The sequence below is a fragment of the Doryrhamphus excisus genome, chromosome 11 (assembly GCF_030265055.1).
Source record: "Doryrhamphus excisus isolate RoL2022-K1 chromosome 11, RoL_Dexc_1.0, whole genome shotgun sequence".
Lineage (NCBI taxonomy): Eukaryota > Metazoa > Chordata > Actinopteri > Syngnathiformes > Syngnathidae > Doryrhamphus > Doryrhamphus excisus.
This window is the reverse complement of record NC_080476.1, coordinates 6648392-6670660: the sequence shown is the minus strand read 5'-3', so window position 1 is coordinate 6670660 and position 22269 is coordinate 6648392. Positions and strand designations below refer to the sequence as shown.

The 22269-nt window shown below is 41.7% G+C and overlaps 1 protein-coding gene across 6 annotated transcripts in view; it reads right to left on the bottom strand.

Annotated features, from left to right (window-relative positions):
* The window catches only part of mink1 (misshapen-like kinase 1), a 29289-nt gene extending 7377 nt beyond the window's left edge, over positions 1-21912 (bottom strand). Inside the window, exons 1-25 of one of the 6 annotated variants that reach the window (XM_058086083.1) lie at positions 20702-21911; positions 15353-15418; positions 15027-15209; positions 14847-14957; positions 13334-13424; positions 13123-13253; positions 12993-13047; positions 11448-11526; positions 9573-9748; positions 9398-9467; positions 8020-8230; positions 7138-7245; positions 6514-6600; positions 4859-5035; positions 4592-4762; positions 4161-4427; positions 3941-4020; positions 3667-3770; positions 3496-3587; positions 2694-2717; positions 2235-2386; positions 2050-2167; positions 953-1069; positions 466-577; positions 152-301 (exon numbers count right to left, since the gene is read on the bottom strand). In XM_058086083.1, the coding sequence (XP_057942066.1) occupies positions 152-301; positions 466-577; positions 953-1069; positions 2050-2167; positions 2235-2386; positions 2694-2717; positions 3496-3587; positions 3667-3770; positions 3941-4020; positions 4161-4427; positions 4592-4762; positions 4859-5035; positions 6514-6600; positions 7138-7245; positions 8020-8230; positions 9398-9467; positions 9573-9748; positions 11448-11526; positions 12993-13047; positions 13123-13253; positions 13334-13424; positions 14847-14957; positions 15027-15209; positions 15353-15418; positions 20702-20758 (2989 nt within the window). In that variant the 5' untranslated portion in view covers positions 20759-21911. Of the gene's footprint in view, positions 1-151; positions 302-465; positions 578-952; positions 1070-2049; positions 2168-2234; positions 2387-2693; positions 2718-3495; positions 3588-3666; positions 3771-3940; positions 4021-4160; positions 4428-4591; positions 4763-4858; positions 5036-6513; positions 6601-7137; positions 7246-8019; positions 8231-9397; positions 9468-9572; positions 9749-11447; positions 11527-12992; positions 13048-13122; positions 13254-13333; positions 13425-14846; positions 14958-15026; positions 15210-15352; positions 15419-20701 lie in introns of all 6 variants that reach the window. The other 5 variants (XM_058086086.1, XM_058086088.1, XM_058086085.1 and 2 more) reach the window with 5 other exon arrangements.
* Positions 21913-22269: the final 357 nt, after the last annotated feature.

Here is a 22269-nt window from a genome sequence, read left to right as displayed (position 1 = left end):
TCTGAGTTCATTCATGTAGGGTTATTCATGTCCTCGGAACACCAGCGACGCTATCCATTTTGCAGCATACCTGGAAAACTGTAACTATTCCAATAACAATGAATAAACCTTTCATTCATGCCATGATTTGTAATATGAAATAAACTCTTACCCCAGAGCGCAGCACATAGGATCTCTGAGTTAAACCTCTTCTTGTACTTTCGGATTTCAGGTGTGTCATTGGGGGGGCGAGTGTTGGTGGGATTTACATTCACCATGGAACCTTTCCTCACCTCCATCTTTAGCTGCTCAAATCTTGAGCCTAAAACATGAAGGGGATGGTTTCATTAGACAAGGAAATAATATGTGATACAAAGTGGGAAAAGGAATGAATGTCTGGTTAATAATTTATGCAGAAATATCACAGAAAGTATTCTTTAAACTATGAACGTGTTGAGACAAACTCTGAAAAGCCTTCTGACTCACTGCTAACAGAGATGTTATCCACGGTACCTCCTGGTGTCTGGTACATTCCAAGATCCACAAATGTTGTGAAGGAGGATTTGCCAGGTGCCTTAACCAAACATCTGGACTGATACTGGTGGACCAGACAATATGGATGAGCACAACAAAGCTGTTTAATTTACTACAATATCTGTAAGGAGTTTTTGGGCATGATATATTTTCTATGCAACATGCAGGAGATATATTACACTAACAAAATTGGTAATGTAAAGTGAGGTGAAATGAAACCAATGCACAGAATTTAAAAAAGTGAAATAAATTTTAAAAAGGCGGTGTATTGTGCTTCAAGATGCAAGAGTGCCATGTACGTTTGCCAAACCCGGAATAACTTGGCTGTCATGAAATTCCACTTCCTATATGATGCTCCATGATGGGATGGCATGCAGTATATGGAGCGCATGAAAACAAACCAAGTATTTAGGGCAGATATACTTAGCATCACTCTTACATCATACACAGAATCCTTCCCAGGGGAAGAGTGTGTGGTGGAATCAGTGGGGGAGTGAGAGGGCTGCACCACATCTGGCAAGTTAGTGTATCCATTGTGGCTCCGCTTCTCTGGGGTCTATCAGGTATAAGAAAAAAAACAACAACAACATACATTCCAGTGTTTCAAGCACACAATTTAAGGGCATTGTCTCCGACATTGTCTCAGACAGGTCAGCATGGTTAGTGTGTTGGCATTAGGCTCGGGATATTGAGAGTTCAAGTCTCTGTTTAGAGAATGTGTGTTCTCTCCTTGCCTGTGTGGGTTTTCTCTGGTTATTCCGGCTACCTCCCACATCTCCAAAACATGCATGTTAGGTGCATCGGAAACTCTAAATTAACCATAGATGTGAGTGTGAATGGTTGTTTGTCTATTTGTGCTAGGTATTTAACCTTAATTTAAAAGGTGCAGGACCATAAGGCATAGGTGCGCCTTGATTTCTGCATAGGAACTAATCCAAGAAGAGACTTCAACATCATCCAATGTGTATACCTCAGGAGCCCCAAGCCAACTCACCTCTGACCCTAATGAGAACAAGTCGTATAGACAGGTTTATGGTGTTGGGGGAATTCCATTTAGAAAAAAAAAAAAAATCTTTGGGCATGATATGAAAACAAATTTGGCATGAACATTTAGTATTAAAGCAAAGACACATTGAAAAACATTTGAGTGAAAGTGATGCATTCAACACATCATGAGCCACCTGCAAGATCCAGCTGGCCTGTAGTCTTTCTCTCTACCACAAGATGGATTTACAGTTTATTCTTGGCATATATTATTATTTTTGATTACCCGATGTAAATGAGTGGCATTCTTAGCTTTAAAGTAGCTTGGATGATTATTGGTTATGTGTAAGATATTTTATTTCTGTGATTTAAATGTGTGGAATGTGACCCCAACATGCTTCCGTGACTTCTCTCTCACATTGTTGGGTAGTATTTGGTTATTATTGTGTATTTTGTAACAGTGTTTGATGTGCATTCCAATGGCTTTTTCCATTCAGGTCACAGTGCAGAATGGTCACAGTGCATTTTGCGCTTCATTACACATACACTCACCCTCTGCACCAACATTGTCTGATCTCCATATCCTCCGGCCTGCTCTCCTTCTCCCTCCTCGCCCTCATCTTCATGAACCACCATAGTATTGACAGAATCAGTGTCTGCATCCCTGTGACTGAAGCACAAAGGAGACGATCACATAGCAATTGTTTTTTTTTAATTTCCCAGGATGATAATATTACCGATCGGTGGGGCTCTCCTCCTCCTCCACTCCCTCCCCACTTTCGCTCTCCTCACTACTCTCGCTGCTCTCCGAGGAGGAGGAGTAGTCATTTGCCTTGACTGGGGGCCTCGGCTGCTCCTCAGCACGCTCTTTGGCAAAAAGCCCATGGTCCTGCAATTGTGCACCATCATTAATCTATTGAAGTGTGCTGATATATTTCCAACAAATCTCCATTAAAAAATAAGCAGACAACTTCAAATGAGCACAGACGGAGAAATAGACGGAGAAATAGAAACAAAAAAATAAAAACGGAATCACCTGATGAAGTCCCTATTTTTACATGTCCACACAATAACAAACTACCTTTATGAAAGACATTACACTGTAACGCATGCGACTCCATCTCTGTTTCCTACAAGTGAATGCAAATGCAAAAGTCAAGCATAAACACTGAACATCCATACACTGCAGTACTGACCTCTCCTATTGCTCTCTTGTAACTCTACAATAGAGGAAATGTCAGTACAGATTTAGGAAGAGGAGAAGCATGAGGGGAAACAACAGTGTCAAAGTTAGGATAGAATACCTCGGTAGTGTACTGTATGTTCATATGCCAAAAACTGAAAACATGCATTTTAGTCTATTATAAGTTTATTGAGAAATCAACAAAGACAGATTGCTGGGTAGCATGTGACATAACATCAGGTTGCAATGGCTCAACCACTTGGGGGTATAAAAACAACAACAAAAATGTTGAGAAGGGTAGCTGGCGAACGTATCCCTCTCTCCGAGTATGAACACGCTCTAGTTTGAGTGATAATAAGCAATATTTATACTAAAACCATAATTAAAATAGTGTTGGAACATAACACTTTATCCAAATGCTCCAATAAGGTTTCATTAAACACCATAAATATATGGTCAAGATTACAAAGAGTGTTCTATTAGAAGAAAACAATGGAAAAGTAGTGTTTAAAACGTTTAGAATGCAACTCCCCCATGGAAAAACAACAAAGGGCATGGATGAAATGACTTGGTGTAAGAACACAAACATATTAGAAGAAGCGTTCTGTTCTGTTTGATCGCCTTGTTTTCTACTTCGGTATTTCATGTCTTCATGCAACACACCATGTACATTAATCGAGCAAGTATTGTACCAAGTGTATGTGGCCATCTTGAATGTTTGCCTCCCTTCATCCGAACACCGGAATTGGTTGCAAACCCAGCAATTGTGTGGTATAAGCTTGTTTTATAAATAGTAATTAAGGTCAGTCACTTACAGCTGGACGGCCCGGGCGAGATGAGGTGCGAGACTCCCCTGGCTTATGACGACTATCATTGGAGAGAATGGGAGAATCCATTTTGGAGGAACCTGAAAATAATTATAGTTTTGGTGTAATTATGTGCAATGTTTTTTTTGGAGAAGTAGCGTTCCTGGTGATAGGACTCACTAAGGATACGATGCCTCTCTAAGGAGCCCGTTTGTGGAAGATTAGATATGATGGCCATACTGTCTCCTCTCTCCCAGCGATCATTTCGGCTGAGATCTGGATTGCTGTCATTGTTGAGAACACAAATGGTCTCACATCACCATTGAACTCAAACTAGAAAACCCCCACTATATATTAAACTGAAAAGAATGTACCATGTTTTCGCACAGAATAATACTTGTGTGAATGGCTGACTGAGTATTTAGAAAATGACCACAAAGGATCATTTGGGTACCTGGCTCTCACTGGATGGCGAATGCCAGAGGTCAGGTTGGTGTTGAGAGCGGTGGCAATTGACGCTGTCCTCTGGGGAATCTGTGGATTATGCAAAGCATCTTAGAAATGAGAACATAGATTTTGAATTTTAGAACATTTAAGACTCCTCACAAGAGGGCTAAACTCTTTAACAAATGTAGTCCACATGTACTTGGTACACATGAATCCTTCTAGCTCACCTTGGGTGGGAGTTCCACATCTGGTAAGCGGATCCAGGGCCCACGCTCCTCCCTGATTTGGTGCACCTGTGGTGCAGGGGTCTCAGATGTGGGATCTGAGTTCTGACGCACTAGCTCTCTGGAGTGGATGGATCGCGGTGTGGGGGTGAGGGAGGGGTCCTGGGTGGGGAATGCGGACATGGTCTTAGTGGGCTGGTCACAGAGAGACTGGGAGCGTGGAACAGGAGCAGCATAAGGTTTTAATGGAACCAAATGAGCCATCTGGAACTGAAGGGGAGCAGCAGGAGCCCAAAAGGATGGAGCAGGCCCAGAAAGGAGTTCAATCCCAGAAGAGCCCGAAATAGAAAAAAAGAGTAGAAAGAGGTAGCCAAAGGTTAAGAATTTCAAGGTCAAGTGGTTCCAGAAGGCGGCTTGCAGTTGCCATCACCCACCTTGCCCTGCCCCCCTTGTGGTTCAACAGGTCTCTGCATTGGAGGGGTCTGAGCAGACTGGGCCACTCCAGACTGGCTGATTGAGTCTGAGCGTGACTGGATGGCCGTATCAGAGACAGTGGTACAGATTTTGGGAGAGCCTTGTCTGTTGAGCTTACTTCGCTCCTCCACCTGGATTACAAAACGACAATAAATGGATTCAGAAGGATAACAATGTATTACAGTTTGACTGTGTGTGTGCATTACAAGCAATTCACACAGTTGTACCTCCCGGGCCCATGTGGGTTTGTTGTTGGGCTCCAAGTTCTTGTTATAGTGGTAGAGCTGTGGCTTCTTTTCCTGCTGCTGTTGCTGCAGAGACACTAGGTAAGCATGCTCCTGTTGTAACTGCCTCTGCAGCCGCTCGGACTGACGCTGTTCCTCCAGCTGTTTACGCTTATACTCCTGAGCAAAGCAACACAATGTAGTCATGATGCTGCTCAACACATCAGAGAAGACATGCACCTTATCAAAGAAACAATAACTTATCTTCCACATACTAACGTATCACAGTTTTAGCCCACAGACCACACTGATTTTATCATCACATTTGTATGCTGCTATTATAAATACTGTATGAGAGTCAATTACCAGCCCACAATGAAAAAATATTGATTTGTTACTGCAGCTTCACATTCCATGTGGTGTAATAAAAGTGTAACTGAGGCAGTCAACTTATTGGTTTTCAAATCCGAGTTATGAACTACATGAGACGGATGCTTTTTTATATTTCTACATGGCACAAGAACAACGATAATGAAAATAAATGTAACCAACAAGCACCTCCTAAGCACTGACTTGTATTCATATCATATCAGCTATGAACGTCTATGTCCATGACTGATGGATTTCATATGGCCCAGAAGATCGACATGTGGAAAAAGCAAAAGCATCTGTAATTCTGGAGCCACATTATTTTGGTGCATTTTTAAGTACTACAACTTTAGAGCATGTATGTCAGTGCTGATAAATCAATCTCATGATCTCAAACCTCAAGTGGTGAGAAAGAGGATGAGTTAGTAGTAGCCAGTAGTGATGGGCGATACCAGACTTTTTTGGGCATATTTGAAAACATCTCAATTATACACAACTAATACTCGCCATTTAACAAGTTTGTTTTTCCCCAACATATTAGTTATCACACCTGATAATTTAACTATAATAGTTATACTACTATTTTTACACAATGAACCTATATGGTGTCATTGTTACTAGTGCTGGAATACAACCATGTGACCTAGAGACAGCTGTGTCACTTCCAATGTTACATGTTACAAACAGACTAATGTGAAAACACTTGAAATCATTTGCTCCTATATTGTGGCAAACTATATGGGGCAAACTGGTGCAGATGGAAACGTTTCTAACATGGGTTCTCACACCAAGTCACTCTGCATTGTTTTGAAGCCTTGTTTTCCCAATAGGGTGTAGCATACAACATTCATTTGTTAACTTTGCAATTGCAACCCTGTTAAGTTGCTTCCCAGTGGCCTGAAGTTGGCATGGGTGGTCCATATTTGCTACTACTAGACTGTATGCCAGAAGTATAATCTAGATATATTTGTTATAAACAGGTGGAGATGTGTGTTCTTGCAGTGGCGTGTGAATGATGAGAGCATTGCGGGTGTAATTTTATTATTTTGCTCCTCGGCTGGTGCCGGTGCTAATCGATCAAAGCTTGAGTTGCAGCACCAATGCCTACATGTAGTAAATGACCCTAAGAAATATGGAAGTGACATATGCTCTTGTTTGATTTAAAAATTACTATTAATACTTCTGATAATCATCAATACTCATGTGAGTATCAATATACTGATACCACGGAATCGATACGCCCATCACTAGTAGCCAGACATGATGAGCCAACAGTGAGGACTAGTTACCATAAGCAGTGCCTGCTCCTGAAGCAGCTGCTGCTGAAGGATTTCTAGCTGCCGCTGTTCTTCTTCTAACTTATGCCTGATAAACTCCTGAGGAGAGGTGAGGAGGCAGGGAGGATAGTAATAAAGGTGTTAAAGGAGGAATCAAATATACGAGAGGAGGGGGAGAGAATGGAATCAGAGAACAGTTATGCAACATCACTCCAGTAAACAGCAGCAAACCACTTGAACACTGGAGGAAGTCCATTTTTTTTAGACAAAACATGCTCAATTGTTGATTGTTTGGGAATTCAATCAAGAAGTATCAATGTCAGCATTCAATATCTGATCGGCATTCAAAGGATGTGATGGAGGAAAAGTCTGATCATTAGAATATGAATGTAGCTCTAATAAGTGATTGTAACATTACACCAGGCGGTTTCAGAGGGGAGACGGGAAATGGAGCAAGAGAGATGCAGAGAGCTCACCCACAGAAAACTCATCTCTGAATAAATACACTAATTTAGACCCTTGCTGCTATGGCAACCTACTCGTGGAATTTCACCACTTGCACAACACTGCTCTTCGACACACCCACACTTCACCCCAATTGGCTGATTGGAGCCACTCTCCCCTGTGGTTGGTTACCTGCTCTCTTTCAGCCAACCTTCTATCTTCCTCCCGTCTCATATCGTCAAGTCTCCGATGGGGACCTTTTTCTTGCTGCCTCACCATCTCTCGCTCCTTTCTCTGTTGCTGGGAGAGAAGAGGGTGACAAAAAAAGGGAAATGAGCAAAGGGGCAACATTTGCAGAGGGGAATTTATTATGGACAGCCTGCTTATGAGTAGAACCTCCATTTTTGTGAGGAGTTGAGGAGCTATACACAGTTGGTGTGCACGCACTGACACACACACACACACTGCATTCATTCATTCATTTTCTACCGCTTATCCTGATGAGGGTCACGGTGGGTGCTGGAGCCTATCCCAGCTGTCTTCGGGCGAGAGGCGGGGTACACCCTGGACTGGTCGCCAGCCAATCACAGGGCACATATAGACAAACAACACATTCACACTCACATTCATACCTATGGACAATTTGGAGTCGCCAATTAACCTAGCATGTTTTTGGAATGTGGGAGGAAACCGGAGTACCCGGAGAAAACCCACGCATGCACGAGGAGAACATGCAAACTCCACACAGAGATGGCAGAAGGTGGAATTGAACTCGGGTCTCCGAGCTGTGAGGCCTGTGCGCTAACCACCTGGCCCACCGCATTTATGATCTTTGAAATTCAGACAGTTATGACAGACAACAAGAAGTACGTTTTGAGGGGAAATGAGATGTTTCCAACTACAGGCCGTTAAGTATTAAACACTAGGAATGCAATCAAACTGTCCTGAACGGCACTGCTTTGAACAAAATACTGTGTTTGAATTCAGTAATGGAATGTAATAACCCAAGTGATGTATCCCTCCGATAGCAAATGTATCTATCCTTCAGAAAGGTCCAATATCTATCGATGCTACCTCTTCCAGGCGCCGACGCTGCTCTTTTTGCTCTTCGATGCGTTTCTGCCTGTCGTGCAGAAGTTGCCTCTTGTGTTCCTCAGGGTCCCTGCGTTGAGCGGCCAATTGTGCCTGTTGCCTCTTGTGGGCCTCCGAGCGCTCCTTGTTCTCCTGCTGGAGACGTTGGAAGTCACGGCGCAAGGTGGACTCCCCAGGCACATTGAGGATTGAGCTGGTGATTGGATAGGAAGAAAATATATAACAGTCAGACATGATTGTTCAGGATATGACAAAAATAACTTTTCGAGGTGGTCAGGAAAATTTGTAAAAATGTTTCTATTTTCTGTGCACTTGAAAGTTCTAAAAACAGCTAAAGAAAAGGGCAGGTAATTAATGCAAGTAATGGCACGCACCTATTCCCATAGGCCTATAAAACCTTCTGGAAAAAACCCTCCAAAAACAGCAACCACGCTCCATTTACACTTGACCTGCATATTAACCAAGCTACAGCGACATTGTTATTATTGTTTTTAACATTGTTACGGCAAAGTACTACATTAGTACCTCAGTGATAGCTCACCACACCAGCAGCATGTGGCACTCACAATGCCTCAGGCCACTACTGAAAGGTAACGCTAGGTGTAGCGTTCATTTCTATGTTGCTAGGTGACAACAATGCAGTCAGGAAGGAAGTTCCATGAATGCTTAAAATGACCCAAACACGGCAAAATATTGTAAGTATTACATGTTATCATGTATGTGCCTCCAACTATATGGTCAGAGCATATATATAAAATGCTACATTATAAGAGGTTTTGGGGGGTGCTTTAATTCTTTAGAGGCAGAATAGGTGTGTCCCATTACATGCATTATTTACCTTATTGTGGATGATGGGCAAAGTTCAGGGCAGTTTTCCTTTCATTGCGAACCAAGTCCAAATCAAATCAGGGACCTATTTTCCACCATGCCATGCCATCATGTTTGCTGCTGAAAACTATCTTTGCATTTGATACCTCTGAGGTTGGTTGTTTTGATAGACAGACTGTTTGGTCTCTCCCTTAAGCATTTTTCCATGCTCATATTTCTCAACAAAGCATCAGTAGGATGGTGATACTATATTGTTAAGATGGCTTTTGCATTTGAATATGAAGAGATTTAGTTCAATGCCTCAGGCTCTCCTCCCTTTATGAGACATTTTTTGTGTCTAACGAAGGCAGTGCCAGACTATAATAATACATGTCTGGATTTTTGGGGGTCTTGATTTGCAAATTTTGTTGTTGTTGACTACAAAAGTGCCATTTCTGAAATAAACTTGGGCGGCTTCACTTTCTCAGACTTGCTTGTGCTCTTAAAACCATTATCCCACTTGATAAAAGAAACAAAAATGCTACAAAATTACCTTGACTCTCTGTCATCGCTACGATTTTCATCCTCTTCATCGCTACCACTGTACTCGTACTCTGTCTCTTCTGTGATTAAAATTACAAAATTACAATACAGGTCAGCCACAGCGTTATGATATAACATGATCAACTCAATCATGCTTGTTATTTCCACCAATCACATTTACTCACCCTTCTCCCCCCTTTTTTTGCGCGTCCGGTCAATATGGTCTTTGAGCTGAATCCTGACCTGCCGCTCGGTAGGCTGGTCCCTGATGAAGGAGTGCTTGAGCAGCTGCTCTGTGGATGGTCGACTGGGGTATGTCTTCACAAGACAGGCCTCAATAAAATCAATAAATTTCTTCGACCTGGGGAGGAAGGGGGACGCTTGAGAATGAGAATGTCAGGTGGACTTTTTATGTCCATAGTACTTATACAACACTGGTCTGAAAGTGTACTAAATGTTGTTTCTCAAGAGGCACTTGAAAATAGACACAAAAAAATGTGCTTAACAATTATCAATTTAGACCACAAAATAACAGTAGTAAGAAATAATTGGCAATGGTTTAACTTATTTTGAACATGCAAAGTTACATTGGAATATATCACAAAAAGGAGAAGGAAAAAGCAAGCTTATTTAACCCTACACACTCGTCTGTTTCACATCACTTACAATTGTTCACTTCCTGTATTCCAAGTGCACTTACTCTTTGCCATTTAATTTAATTTAAATGCACAGGAAAATGATGACGCCATATAACAATGTGGAATAATAAGAGTCAAGATTAATAATCACTGTAAATAATTTAACAGTCACAATAAGATCAGCACATTTTAATATTTGTAATTTTAGGAATAAAAGGTTTGTATGTTCTCTATAAGAGGCATTATGGATTATCATAACTGACTGTTTTTGGGGCACGGTTAGCAAGGTTTATAGTCATTTCTCTATATCTCCAGAGAACTGTTTTATTCAGTATTGAGGTATTTCTTGCCACTTGGTATTGTATATTTGTAATGCAAGATTTCCAGCTCATATTATCATCTATTATGACCCATAGAAATCTATTTTCGTTCACTCTGTCAATTTGTATTTGTGCATAAGTATCCTTTTTGATATTACCAAATATCATTATTCCAGTTTCACTTTGGTTTTATCAAAACATCTTTTTAATGTACTCAATTCGTCTTCATTTTTTAAATTAGCGCTTTACAGTATTTCATAACTAGATATAGCTTGAACAGTTTTGGTCTTAGTTTTGACCCCTGGGGTACGCCACAAGACCTATTGAAGCTCCCAGATGTATATTCTCATAGCTTCATTTATTGCTTCCCATTTGCTAAGTGGCTCTTCATCCAAGTTGAAAACTAACCCTCTGATTCCATAACTTTCTAGTTCTTAAATTAAGATATTACGATTAAATTGATAAATACTGTAAGTGAGCTCTTTCTGTCTATAGCTTTGGTAATTTCGTTGGTTGTTTCAATTAGTGCCTTGGAGGTTGGAATGTTAGCTCTGTATCCATATTAACTGTGAGCAACCATGAGCAATTCATTTTTATTTATAAATGTGTCCAACAATAACCACTTATATTATAATTGAGCTTGCCTGATGTAATGAGCTCTAATCAAGCATCCATCCATTTTCTATACCACTTATCCTCACTCGGGTTGCAGGGGTATGCTGAAGGCTATCCCAGCTAACTGTAGGCAAGAGGCGGGATACACCCTGTACTGGCCGCCAACCAATCACAGGGCAGAAATATAGACAAATAACCCGTCGTCCTATTAATTAACCAGCAAATTTTTGGAATGTGGGGGGAAGCCGAAGTACCTGGAGAAAACTCACACGCATGGGGAGAACGTGCAAACTCCATACGGAGATGCTGTACTACTGTATTTTTGTATTACACCTGTTTTGTTTGAACAACAACTTCTTTCATTTGCCCTAGCCTCTGGAATGAGGCTAAAACTGTCTAAGCTTGGGGGTAGGGGGTTCACACAAGATGCCTATTAAAACTGCAAGCAGATTTTGATTAGAGAATTTAAGCATGTTTGTCAACTCACCACTTTTTAGATTTGAGTTTAGGAGGGGGATTCCTGGGAATAAGGAAGAGGGCTCTCATTGGATGCATGTCACACAGTGCTAAAGGAAAAAAAAAGAGACATTTTTGTTTAGGTGTTATTAGATTAGCTGCAACATACCATTATCTGCACTGGAAAGTGAAGACTAGGTCAATGTGTAACGTTTCAATGTATTAGACATAATAACATATATTCCTCCACACAGTGGCTTGAAAATTATACTGGTAATCAATGCAACAATTCTTTGTATCCTCAAACACGGCTACAGCTGCTGTTATCCAATCTTTTCCAGTGCCTCAGGCTTATTGTTACACTGAATGTAAGAGCAAGGACTGTGAGTCATGTTCTCAGCGTAGGTAGGTTGCTAAACCTGACTGGTTAGCTTTCGAGTTTCACAGTAAATAGGCTTTTGTAAGGCAGCCTTTTGGACATATGCAGTGTGGTGGATAAAGCCAAAGACAAATAGGACATATAGGACCATTATATAAATGGTTGAATGTTCATGAGCTCTATTACTTAATGGTTTACACATTACCAAACCCAAAAAACATATACTGTGTAGATCATTATTGAAAAGAGAAACCATCCATTCATTTTCAATGCCGCTTATCCTCGTTAGGGTCGTGGGTATGCTGGAGCCTATCCCAGCTGACTGCGGACGTCAGGCGGGTTACACCCTGGACTGGTCGCCAGCCAATCACAGGGCACATATAGACAAACAACCATTCACACTCACATTCATACCTATGGACAATTTGGAGTCGCCAATTAACCTAGCATGTTTTTGGAATGTGGGAGGAACCCAGAGAAACCCAGGAAAAAATCCATGCACGGGGAGACCATTCAAACTCCACACAGAGATGCCCGAGCAGAGATTGGAATGCAGGTCTTCCCGAGCTCCAGACTGTGTAGCTGACATGCTAACCACTCGTCCACCGTATGGCTGTAAGGGAAGTCAAATCAACAAATACTGCATCACTGCTCAAATATGCCTTACAAGAAAGTGCCAGTGTGATTAAATACCAACTTCTGATCACAAGTTTCTTCATGCTTATCTGCAGTTTCCGCATAAGGATTGGAGGAGTTGCAAGTTAAAACAAGAGTGCCTTGATATTTTCAGACACAGCTGCTAAAATGGCACTCATACTGTAAAAAGCTAAAAATGCTACTGCTAAAAAAGTGTCCAACGACAGTCTTGTCGTTTGACACTGTTGTACATGAAATTTCAGATCTGTAATTTATTCTCCAAACAACATTTCCTAGCTTAGTGAGGATTGTCAGACAGCTCCCCCGCTGCAAAGCAGACCAGAGAGATTCATGCAATCAGTCTCCACAGGCGGCTTGCCAGCTCACGACTATACTCGCTTGATTACAATGAGTCAGCTGTCCATCTGAAGACAACAAAGCTGCAAGACGGACTCATTCAGAGAAAGCTTCGAGACTGAGGTGAAAGAGATCGACATGACTCAACTACAGACAGGTGAAAGCGTCTAGCAAAAGTTGCCAACCCAATAGTGAATGACTTACGAGGTGCTCCTTCGGCCATTTCGATGGCAGTGATTCCCAAGGACCAAATATCACTCTGGAAAATAAACAGGACAGCGCATCAGCCATTGGCTTTCAGATGCTCGCAGATGAACACCAGAGCTGCGGTTACCCTGTAGTCGTAGGTAGAGTCTGGGTTTTCATCGCAGGCAATGACTTCTGGTGCCATCCAGTAAGGTGTGCCGATGAAAGTGTTTCTACGCCCCACGGTCCTGTCCAGCTGAGCGCTGACTCCGAAATCAACTGCATAGAGAGAATACGGAATGTTTAGGCCGTACACCTGCTTAATGAACAAACTAACCATATTCAAACACTCAGCATACCAAGTTTGACCTCAGCATTCTCTGTGAGCAGTACATTTTGGCCCTTGATGTCTCTGTGGATGACTTTATGAGTGTGAAGATGGGAAAGGCCCTGGACACAAAGAAATGTGGTTACTACAATATCCAACAAAAGCGAGTACACTCCACACATCCTGACAAATATTTGTTTCTATCTTTTCATGGGACAACATGAAGATGTTCTAAGTCAGCATGGGCCGCTTAACAATTTGAAGGTGTACCACATTATGAAAAAGTCATGGTTTCAAAACCACTACAATGGTTAGCATTGACCGGCGCGCCAGTACAGCCAGGCTGTTGTCGGTGAACTTATTACGAAATGTGGAGAGATTCAGAACAAGACAAGAGGTATAAAGTGTTTACTCTCCACTGAACAACACCCACTTAACGTCTCAGTTGCTAACAATCACATGACCCGGAAACACAAGTTTGTGGAAAAGTGTGACCGGCCACTTTGAGGCAATAATGAGTTTTCTTTTTTTTATATTAATGTTGTGGCCTTCTTGAGTCACTTGAACGCATTTATTTTTGTAGCAGCAAAATCTACCCATTTGAAGGCTTTTGAAGGATTTTGAAGGCTGATGGTGATGGTGTGTAAACAAGGTCAGCCATGGATGTGAGGTATAAGACTTTAACATTAATTGCAAATATTGAAAAAAAAAACCTCCAAAAGGCCAGGTGCCAAATTATTTAAAATTACAAAAAATACTTAAAAACCCAGTCACATACACCCAAGTACAGTTAAAAAACAGTGTGGCTTCTCTGGCTCTAATGCCTGTCACTGATCAGCTGCATCCCCCAATCCGCCCTCTGTCTGGCTGATTGCTACCAATGCCCACAGGTGTGCAGGTAACCTTGACAACCAAGTGCCTCACTAAGGACACACACACACACACACACGAAGCATAAATCTAAAAATTGGCAACAACAATTAGCATTTTGCTTTGTTTATTGTTACTAAAACAAATATTGTGTTGTGACTTGAGTTGGAATACATGTTCCACTTTCATCCATTCATGGTTTAACCATGTAAAGGCGGGGTACACCCTGGACAGGTTGCCAGCCAATCACAGGGCACATATAGACAAACAACCATTCACACTCACATTCATACCTATGGACAATTTGGAGTCGCCAATTAACCTAGCATGTTTTTGGAATGTGGGAGGAAACTGGAGTACCCGGAGAACATGCAAACTCCACACAGATATGCCCAAGGAGGGAATCGAAACCAGGTTTCCGAGCTGTGTGGCCTGTGTGCTAACCACTTGCCGTGCAGCCTTACTGTCAAATTGTGATACTTACTTTTGCCGAAGGTTACTGTCAGAATGGCATACCGGCCCATGCCTAGTTTTCAGCAAGAAGCTTGCCAACAAACTGAGCTACAGCAGTGTGGCCAAGACCATAAAGGAGTCAGTCCATGTTTGCCAGTCTCACACACGAGTCAACAGAGTATGTTGCGAGCCACGTCTGTTTGGGATGCTTTATGTCTCACCCTTAGAATCTCTCTGCAGATGTATGCAATCCAGTCCTCCTTCAGTGAGCTGCCCTTTGTGTTTTTCACCAAGTCAGTCACTGAGCCCGCCCCGCAGAACTCCATCACCAACTGAAAAGAAACACAAACCTTAGCGAGTGCCTTTGTTGGGATGTACAAATAATTAACAAGTAGACAGACCCAAAGCTGGTCATCGTGTCCTGGTGGGCTCTTCTTGACGAAGGCACCATAATACGTGGCTATGTTGCGGTGGTGGCTGTATTTTTTCAGCATGTTGATTTCGGCTTTGATCTCCTCCTCTTCTTCCTCTGTAACATCCATCACCTTGATGGCCGCCAGCTGGCCCGTTTTCACATGGCGGCCCTAATTTAAATGACACAGTGGAAGGTGAACGGCGAAATTTAGCCTTTGCATTTGTTTCCGACACTGCTCATATTCTGCTAAATGAATGTATATAAAATGTAGTAAATTTCACTTGATCAAGGAGTTTCGTCATCACAGCTCACCTTGTACACCTGACCATATGTCCCATTGCCAACAACCTCAACCAGCTCGAAGATTCCTGCTGGATCCTGTGGAATACACACAGACAGACATTTACAGGTCAGACAATATTCAGAAAGTCTATACTCATACATACTCAGGTTCTGTGCCTTGCTGTGCACACATCAGTGTAACTTTCTTTGCATACAAAGCACACAATGACGACCTACTGCCAATCATTGGATGCCTTTTTAATAATCAGAATGGCATCATTACATTGTTAGAAACATTACCAGATTTCTTTTCATTGATTGGATTGAGAGAACTCATGCAGCGCATCTGCCTCATAGTGAGAGGCATGTGAGGGTGAGGTCAATTTTGAATACCCCCAAGTCTGGCTAAGTGGATGATAGCTGCTTTGCACATCTTTGAGTCTTCTGCAGACACTTGCACGATGACACTCAGAAGAGATTATATTTCATGTAGCTGAGATAAAAAGCAGAAATGCTATTCAACTCCACCCGCTCAGCTACTTGCTGCAATGTAGCCTCACTTCACGGGTAACACTTGCAAAGTAAAATATGTCAAGGTTTATGTCAAGGCTGTGTCCAGTTATACTCAATCTGCTAATTGTCAAACATGAAAATATGCACTGATGCATGCACTGAAAGATTACCTATTCTTTTAAATACACTACAGCATCTTTAATTACACAAGATGCAATTCAGTTGTTGTGCAATGTGGGCAACAAAGCAAAAAAGGGAACTGAAAAACCTGTATCAGCAACCAGCCAAATTATTATTTTTAACACCCATCCAGGCCTCCATCTCAAATCTGATATTGGCACGCCAATACAAGCAGCCTGCAGTCGAACCTCATGCCTAACTGTCACTATGCTGTGGATAATTACTGTATATCCCACATGCATATGAAAAAATGATTGTCCCATTGTTAAAACATAACTGAAGTGTAGTTGACCACATGAGTTCAAGTGGAATAGGTTATAAAGCCATTTGTAAAGGGCTTAGGATTTGCACGTGTGTCATTTTTGAGGTATAAGACAAGAAAATACTGGTAGAAATAGATATTATGTTGGCTTGTCATCAAAGCTCACTTCTGGTCACATGACGGCAAAGGGGCGGTAGCGGTGGCAGATTTGCTAGTCCATACAGACATGGCGAGCTGCCGTTTTCAGATTTGCCCACTCTGGAAGTCATTAAAAAAAAAAAAATACAGTTTCAGGTCAACTGGAACACCATTCATGTGGATGAGAGGCTGAAATAATAAAATACTTTGCCGTGTTGACCTGAAAACATTTCAGTGTGGATAGCCCCTAAAACTTTAGGACTCCAGCAAACCACAGTGAGAGCCGTGATCCCCAAATGACAAAAGCTTTGGGACTCCAGCAAACCACAGTGAGAGCCAAGATCCACAATTGACTAAAGCTTTGGGACTCCAGCAAACCATAGTGAGAGCCGTGATCCCCAAATGACAAAAGCTTTGGGACTCCAGCAAACCACAGTGAGAGCCAAGATCCACAATTGACAAAAGCTTTGGGACTCCAGCAAACCACAGTGAGAGCTGTGATCCCCAAATGACAAAAGCTTTGGGACTCCAGCAAACCACAGTGAGAGCCATGATCCCCAAATGACAAAAACATGCAACAGTGGTGAACCTTCCCAGGGTTGGCCAGCCAACCAAAATTACCCAAAGAGGGCAGCGACGACTCATCCAAGAGGTCACAAAAGACCCTGAAGGAGAACGTCCGGCCATCTATTCTTGACCTCAAGCTGAAACCAACTTGGGTTCTGCAGCAGGACAATGATCCAAAACACACCCGCAAGTCCACCTCTGAATGGCTGAAGAAAACCAAAATGAAGACTTTGGAGTGGCCTAGTCAAAGTCCTGGCCTGAATCCTATTGGGATGCTGTGGTATGACATTAACAATGCATTTCAGGATGCTATATACTATATATTGATAGATATGAACGACGTAGGAAAGTCAACATGAACACAGTGTCTGACCTTATTTCCCAATTTGTACATTTGACGTTTCGCTGACCACACATAAGCAGCACTAATGAGTGGGTTGCTGTGAATTAATTACACACCTCCATCCCGGGAGTGACAGAGGAAAATGACAAGCACTTCCACTTTCATGCAATTTCAATATGGCGCTAAGAAGATGCGTGGGTGGTGAGACTGCTGCTTTGGGTTTAGAATGTAAAGCATGACCCATCCTGCTTTTTATCTCTTTCCACTGACGGGGTTTCTGCCTCTGACGACGCGGGGAGAAATTCCTGTGAACATTTATGGGGAACATAGTACACATACTTTGATAGATGGCAGGATAGAACTCAAACAAACATTCCAGATGGATGAAAGTATGGTAGGTACAATGCTAAAGAAGGGGAACCTTGTAGGAAGTGGAGAGACAGTATAGAGAGAAGAATGTAATGATAGAGTGGGTGGCGAGGCAGAGGCGGCAGAGTCACCCACGAGAGTACGATGAGAGGAATGGAGTGATAGAAGAGGAAGGGTACAGTTCTGCTCAAGGAGGAGCGCCGCTAGCAGATATACTGCCAAACAAACTGTGGACAATGACTGCATAAATACAAAATGCAAAACGGCGTTAAATCTAATGGCTACCTGGAGCAGAGATATACACGTTAGCTAAATCTGCATCACTCGTGTCGCTTTGTTAACATGTTAACAATTACAAGAGGCAAAATGCCTATGTGAAGTTTGGTCATCCATAATGTTTTCAAAATAACACTTTACAGTTAGGTCTGTCACAATAATACATTTTGCTGGATGATAACTGTCCTATGCAAATTACCTATAAAAAACATCAACATAGTGCCTTAAACAAACAAAAACAAATAAATTTGACTGTCCCTCCCAGCAAAAAGAAAATCACAAAATTTCTATTTTGAGTCAGTGACAAATAAGCCATAAATACTCTGAAGTTCACATTGTACGTCAATGCAAATGTTGCTTCGGTTTTCACACATACATTCTACAGAGCTACGACCGAGGTGGTCCTGTTCCTAGTATCAGTATAAATGGAAATACGCAGCAAAAGTAGGATCACTCAATAAGCCAGTAAGTAAGTGCATATATTACAAACAGAGGAAGCAAGATGTAAACACAAGGTCCCACTTGTGTTGTAATAGTAACCCGAGTTGGTGTATTGCAAATGGAAAACATATGCACACGCCGGGTCGGTGTGGATATCATGACTTGATGCTTCAAATCATTTGTCTGGATTTCACTGCTGCTTGTTATTGTTTTGTCTAGGAGGCAAAGCTATCTTTTTTGTATGTCAAACTTTAAAAACTTGTGCGGTAAAGAGCGAAAAAACAAAAACAAAACAAGCTTTCAGATATTCTCCTGAGTGACCCGCCATACCTTGCATCCTTACATCTCCCCTTGACATTCAAATGTGCCGTCAGTCAGATCACACATCAAAAACAAACTGCATTTGCATTGTCACACTTATTATACGGTCAGAAATGCACAAAAAGTGTGAGACGTACATTTGTTATGCAACACTGGAGACACGCTGTACTCCATCTGTAATGTGTTTCATAAAAAAAAATGCTGTAACTGACCCAAATCACAAAACTGCAGTTTCACACTGAACAGTTAGAGCTACAGCACTTGCTTTGAGACATCTAACAGCAACTAGTACAGACGAGAAGAAAATGGATTTAAATGACGACCGCTTTGATGACCACAAGCTTGCCATGCGTATGCCAACCTTCATCAAACGGCTTACTATTTAGCATATGAAAACAGACCAATAATAAAAAGTCTAATCAAAAAAATGTATAGAAAAGCATCTGGGAATAATATCTGTATACAGTTCCCTGAAGAGACGTGACTGTTCTTTCATTTACACCCTAGAAAACACATTCAGGTATTAATAGAGCTCAATTTGGCTGAAGAAAATTCCCTGGAAAGGGTTTATGCTGAGAGATGATGTTGACGATCTGAAATGCCAAATACATCACAGCATACCATTAAACCTCCACATAACATTTTCTAAAGAAATAGTAAAATATCATTGCTACAGCTTTGAACATCCTAATCCATTCAAATGCTGTACTTAGACCTTGTCGTAAGAATTGTTGCTTGTCATAAGCAACAATCCCCCTTCAAAGTCAGATGCATAAATACAACAGAACCTCGTGTTTTTACCTGTTTGCGTATATTTTTTTGGTTAGCATACAATCTGGTGTGCAACCTGTCATCCATTCATCCATTTTCTATACATTCTATATTCTTATTCTCACGAGGAGCGTGGGCATACTGGAGCCTATCCCAGTTGCCTTTGGGCGAGAGGTGGGGTACACCCCTGGACTGGTCGCCATCCAATCACAGGGCACAATCGACAAATAACCATTCACACTATGGACAATTTGGAGTCACCAATTAACCGAGCATGCATGTTTTTTTGGGAATGTGGGAGCATCCGGAAAAACCCCACGAATGGATGGAAACTGTGACTGTTGCCAAAGATATGATGCAACATCGACATCAACACGGACACCACCTTCCTGTTATTTCTTGAATTCAATACCGTTTCTCATGTTCTTTATCAAACTGCTGGTACTTGTCACTTTCTTTGTTTCCATTTTGGGTTATTGAGGTGAGAAAGACGATTGAATTCAAGAAATAACTGCCACATGGGGTCTTTGGGAACAGTCACGTCAAAAAACATGTCTTCAATGAAGATAAAAGTAACCTTAAATGTCTATTTGTCCCTTTCATTCATCATTTATATGCATTTTTACTGAATCTGAAACTATAATTTCTATAGTTATACTATAAAAAGACAGTCTGGATGCATATTAATGAATTAACAACGCTAATGAGGGTCCACTGTACCAAAAACAGAGATGCGTTTTGCATACATCAAAGTCAACCACAATAAAGTAAGATTTGAATATAACACCTATAAACACAAGTGGGGGACTATACTCGCCCAATGAGGTATTAATCCGTTTTCTTCTGTTTTATTGTTGTTGTTCTTTTGCTCATATTGTTGATATTGTAATATTTATGTTAAATTGTTTACAAACTCAAGGAATAGGTAATTGAAGTCAATGTTAAATTGTTCATATATACATTTGTAACATTTTAACAATATGTTATGTATTCATTTTCGCTGAAAATATTACTCCTGTTTAATATGCTGTTTATAATCAACATATCAAAGGTGAAAACACAAAATAATTTCACAATCTTGAAAAAAATGTCCAAGTAAAAAAGCACGTGTGTATTTGCAATAGTGGCCCGATGTATTTACTTTGTGTCTTATCGATACCAAAACCTGCAGTATCAGCCAAGTGCTAACAGTACTCACCCTCAGAGCCGCCAGGTCGATGTCATCCAGGCTTCGCGTGGGGGCGTTTTCAGACATGGCTGGCCAAAACTTGGAGCGTTAGCTTAACAAGTTAGCCAGGTTTTTTTTCTCAACAAGCACTTCGGGGGGGGAGATGTAGATGGCACCTTTGGTGAGCTCAAATGGGCTTATGTAGCATGAATGGCTATAAATAGGCAGTCCAGTTTGCTGAAATTGTTAGGGAAAAGGCGGTAGCACTTCGATAAGCAAAGACATCGCAGTTACAAGCTCCCAGCTGGCTAGCTCGCCTCAACTGTAGTCTACAAAAAAATCGAGATAAAACACATTCAGCTTCAAAGAGATTTCAACAAACTTTTACTGCTGATCGGTCGATGAGCGGGTAGCTTTCAAAGAGGTTCACATCCACCGTTCAACACCTTGCTGCCTTCATTTTGGCAAGACGCAGCGTCTTTGATGGCGAATAACATTCCAATTGACGTTATCAAGGAAAATGCTGCATTCGGTAGAGCAAATAAAACAACTAAATAGAACCAGGTCCACTGGTTGATGGCGGTATAAGAAAAAAAAACATTCAGCCAAGAAACGCAGTGTTTTTTTTGGGAGCACGTAATGTCTGATGTGATGGCGTCTGGGTCCGTCCGCACCGCAACAGAACCGCCTATCAAACTGACACCATTATGTTCAAGTAAATATCAACCGATTGTATTGTTACTTGAGCTTTTCTACAATGCGGCAGTTGTCAAACTTGTTAAATAATCACAAATTTACAACATGACAGTCCGCGGAGAGGCAGGTGCGCGCAATCAAATCAGCTCTGACTGGTTAGCTATGGCGGCTAAGGCAGCAGCTAAATAGTCTCTCGAATCAACTTTCCTTCTTCTTCCATGTTCTGTGTTGACAGTCGCGCCCAGCGGTGCCAGCCTTCCAGGAAAAACACAAGCAGACAGGCGGGTGGTGTGTTCTGGACCAGCCCCCGTTAATCTAAACTGGGCCTCGACTCTTTAAAGTTACGCGTATCGTTGTCCTGGTATCATCCAGATTTGAGCACTTGTAGGTGTAATTCCAACACTGCGGTATATAATGACAGCTTCGAACTGCGTCTAACAGCCAAAGTTGTTATTTCGCCATGTTTTGCTTCCAAGTCCTCCCTCCCACTCCCAGCCTCGCTCCACATTCAGTCTTTGCAGGGTTGCGTCGAAGATTGGTTGCGCAGAGAACTCCTCAAGTGTTTCCACAGGAGAGGTGAACGACTCGTTCAAAACTCACGAGTTTTTTACTCTATCGGAACTCACGGGTACTGGTCTCCTTCAACTCCTTCACTCACTTATCCCTTCTACCGTTAGCTAAATTTAAAAAGGAAAGCAGGTAACATGTCAGGACGTGATTATATGTGGGGCAAGTCGGGGAGGCGGTGGAACTTGTTGCGTATGTACGAGTTTAAGACTCGCGTGATCAAAGTATCCGAGTCTTACAAACTTGAATCAGTTGAAGAATCGCATTACACACCACTATTGCACATCTCCTGAGGTTACGGCATGCCATCAGGGACAATTTAGCGCAATAAGCAC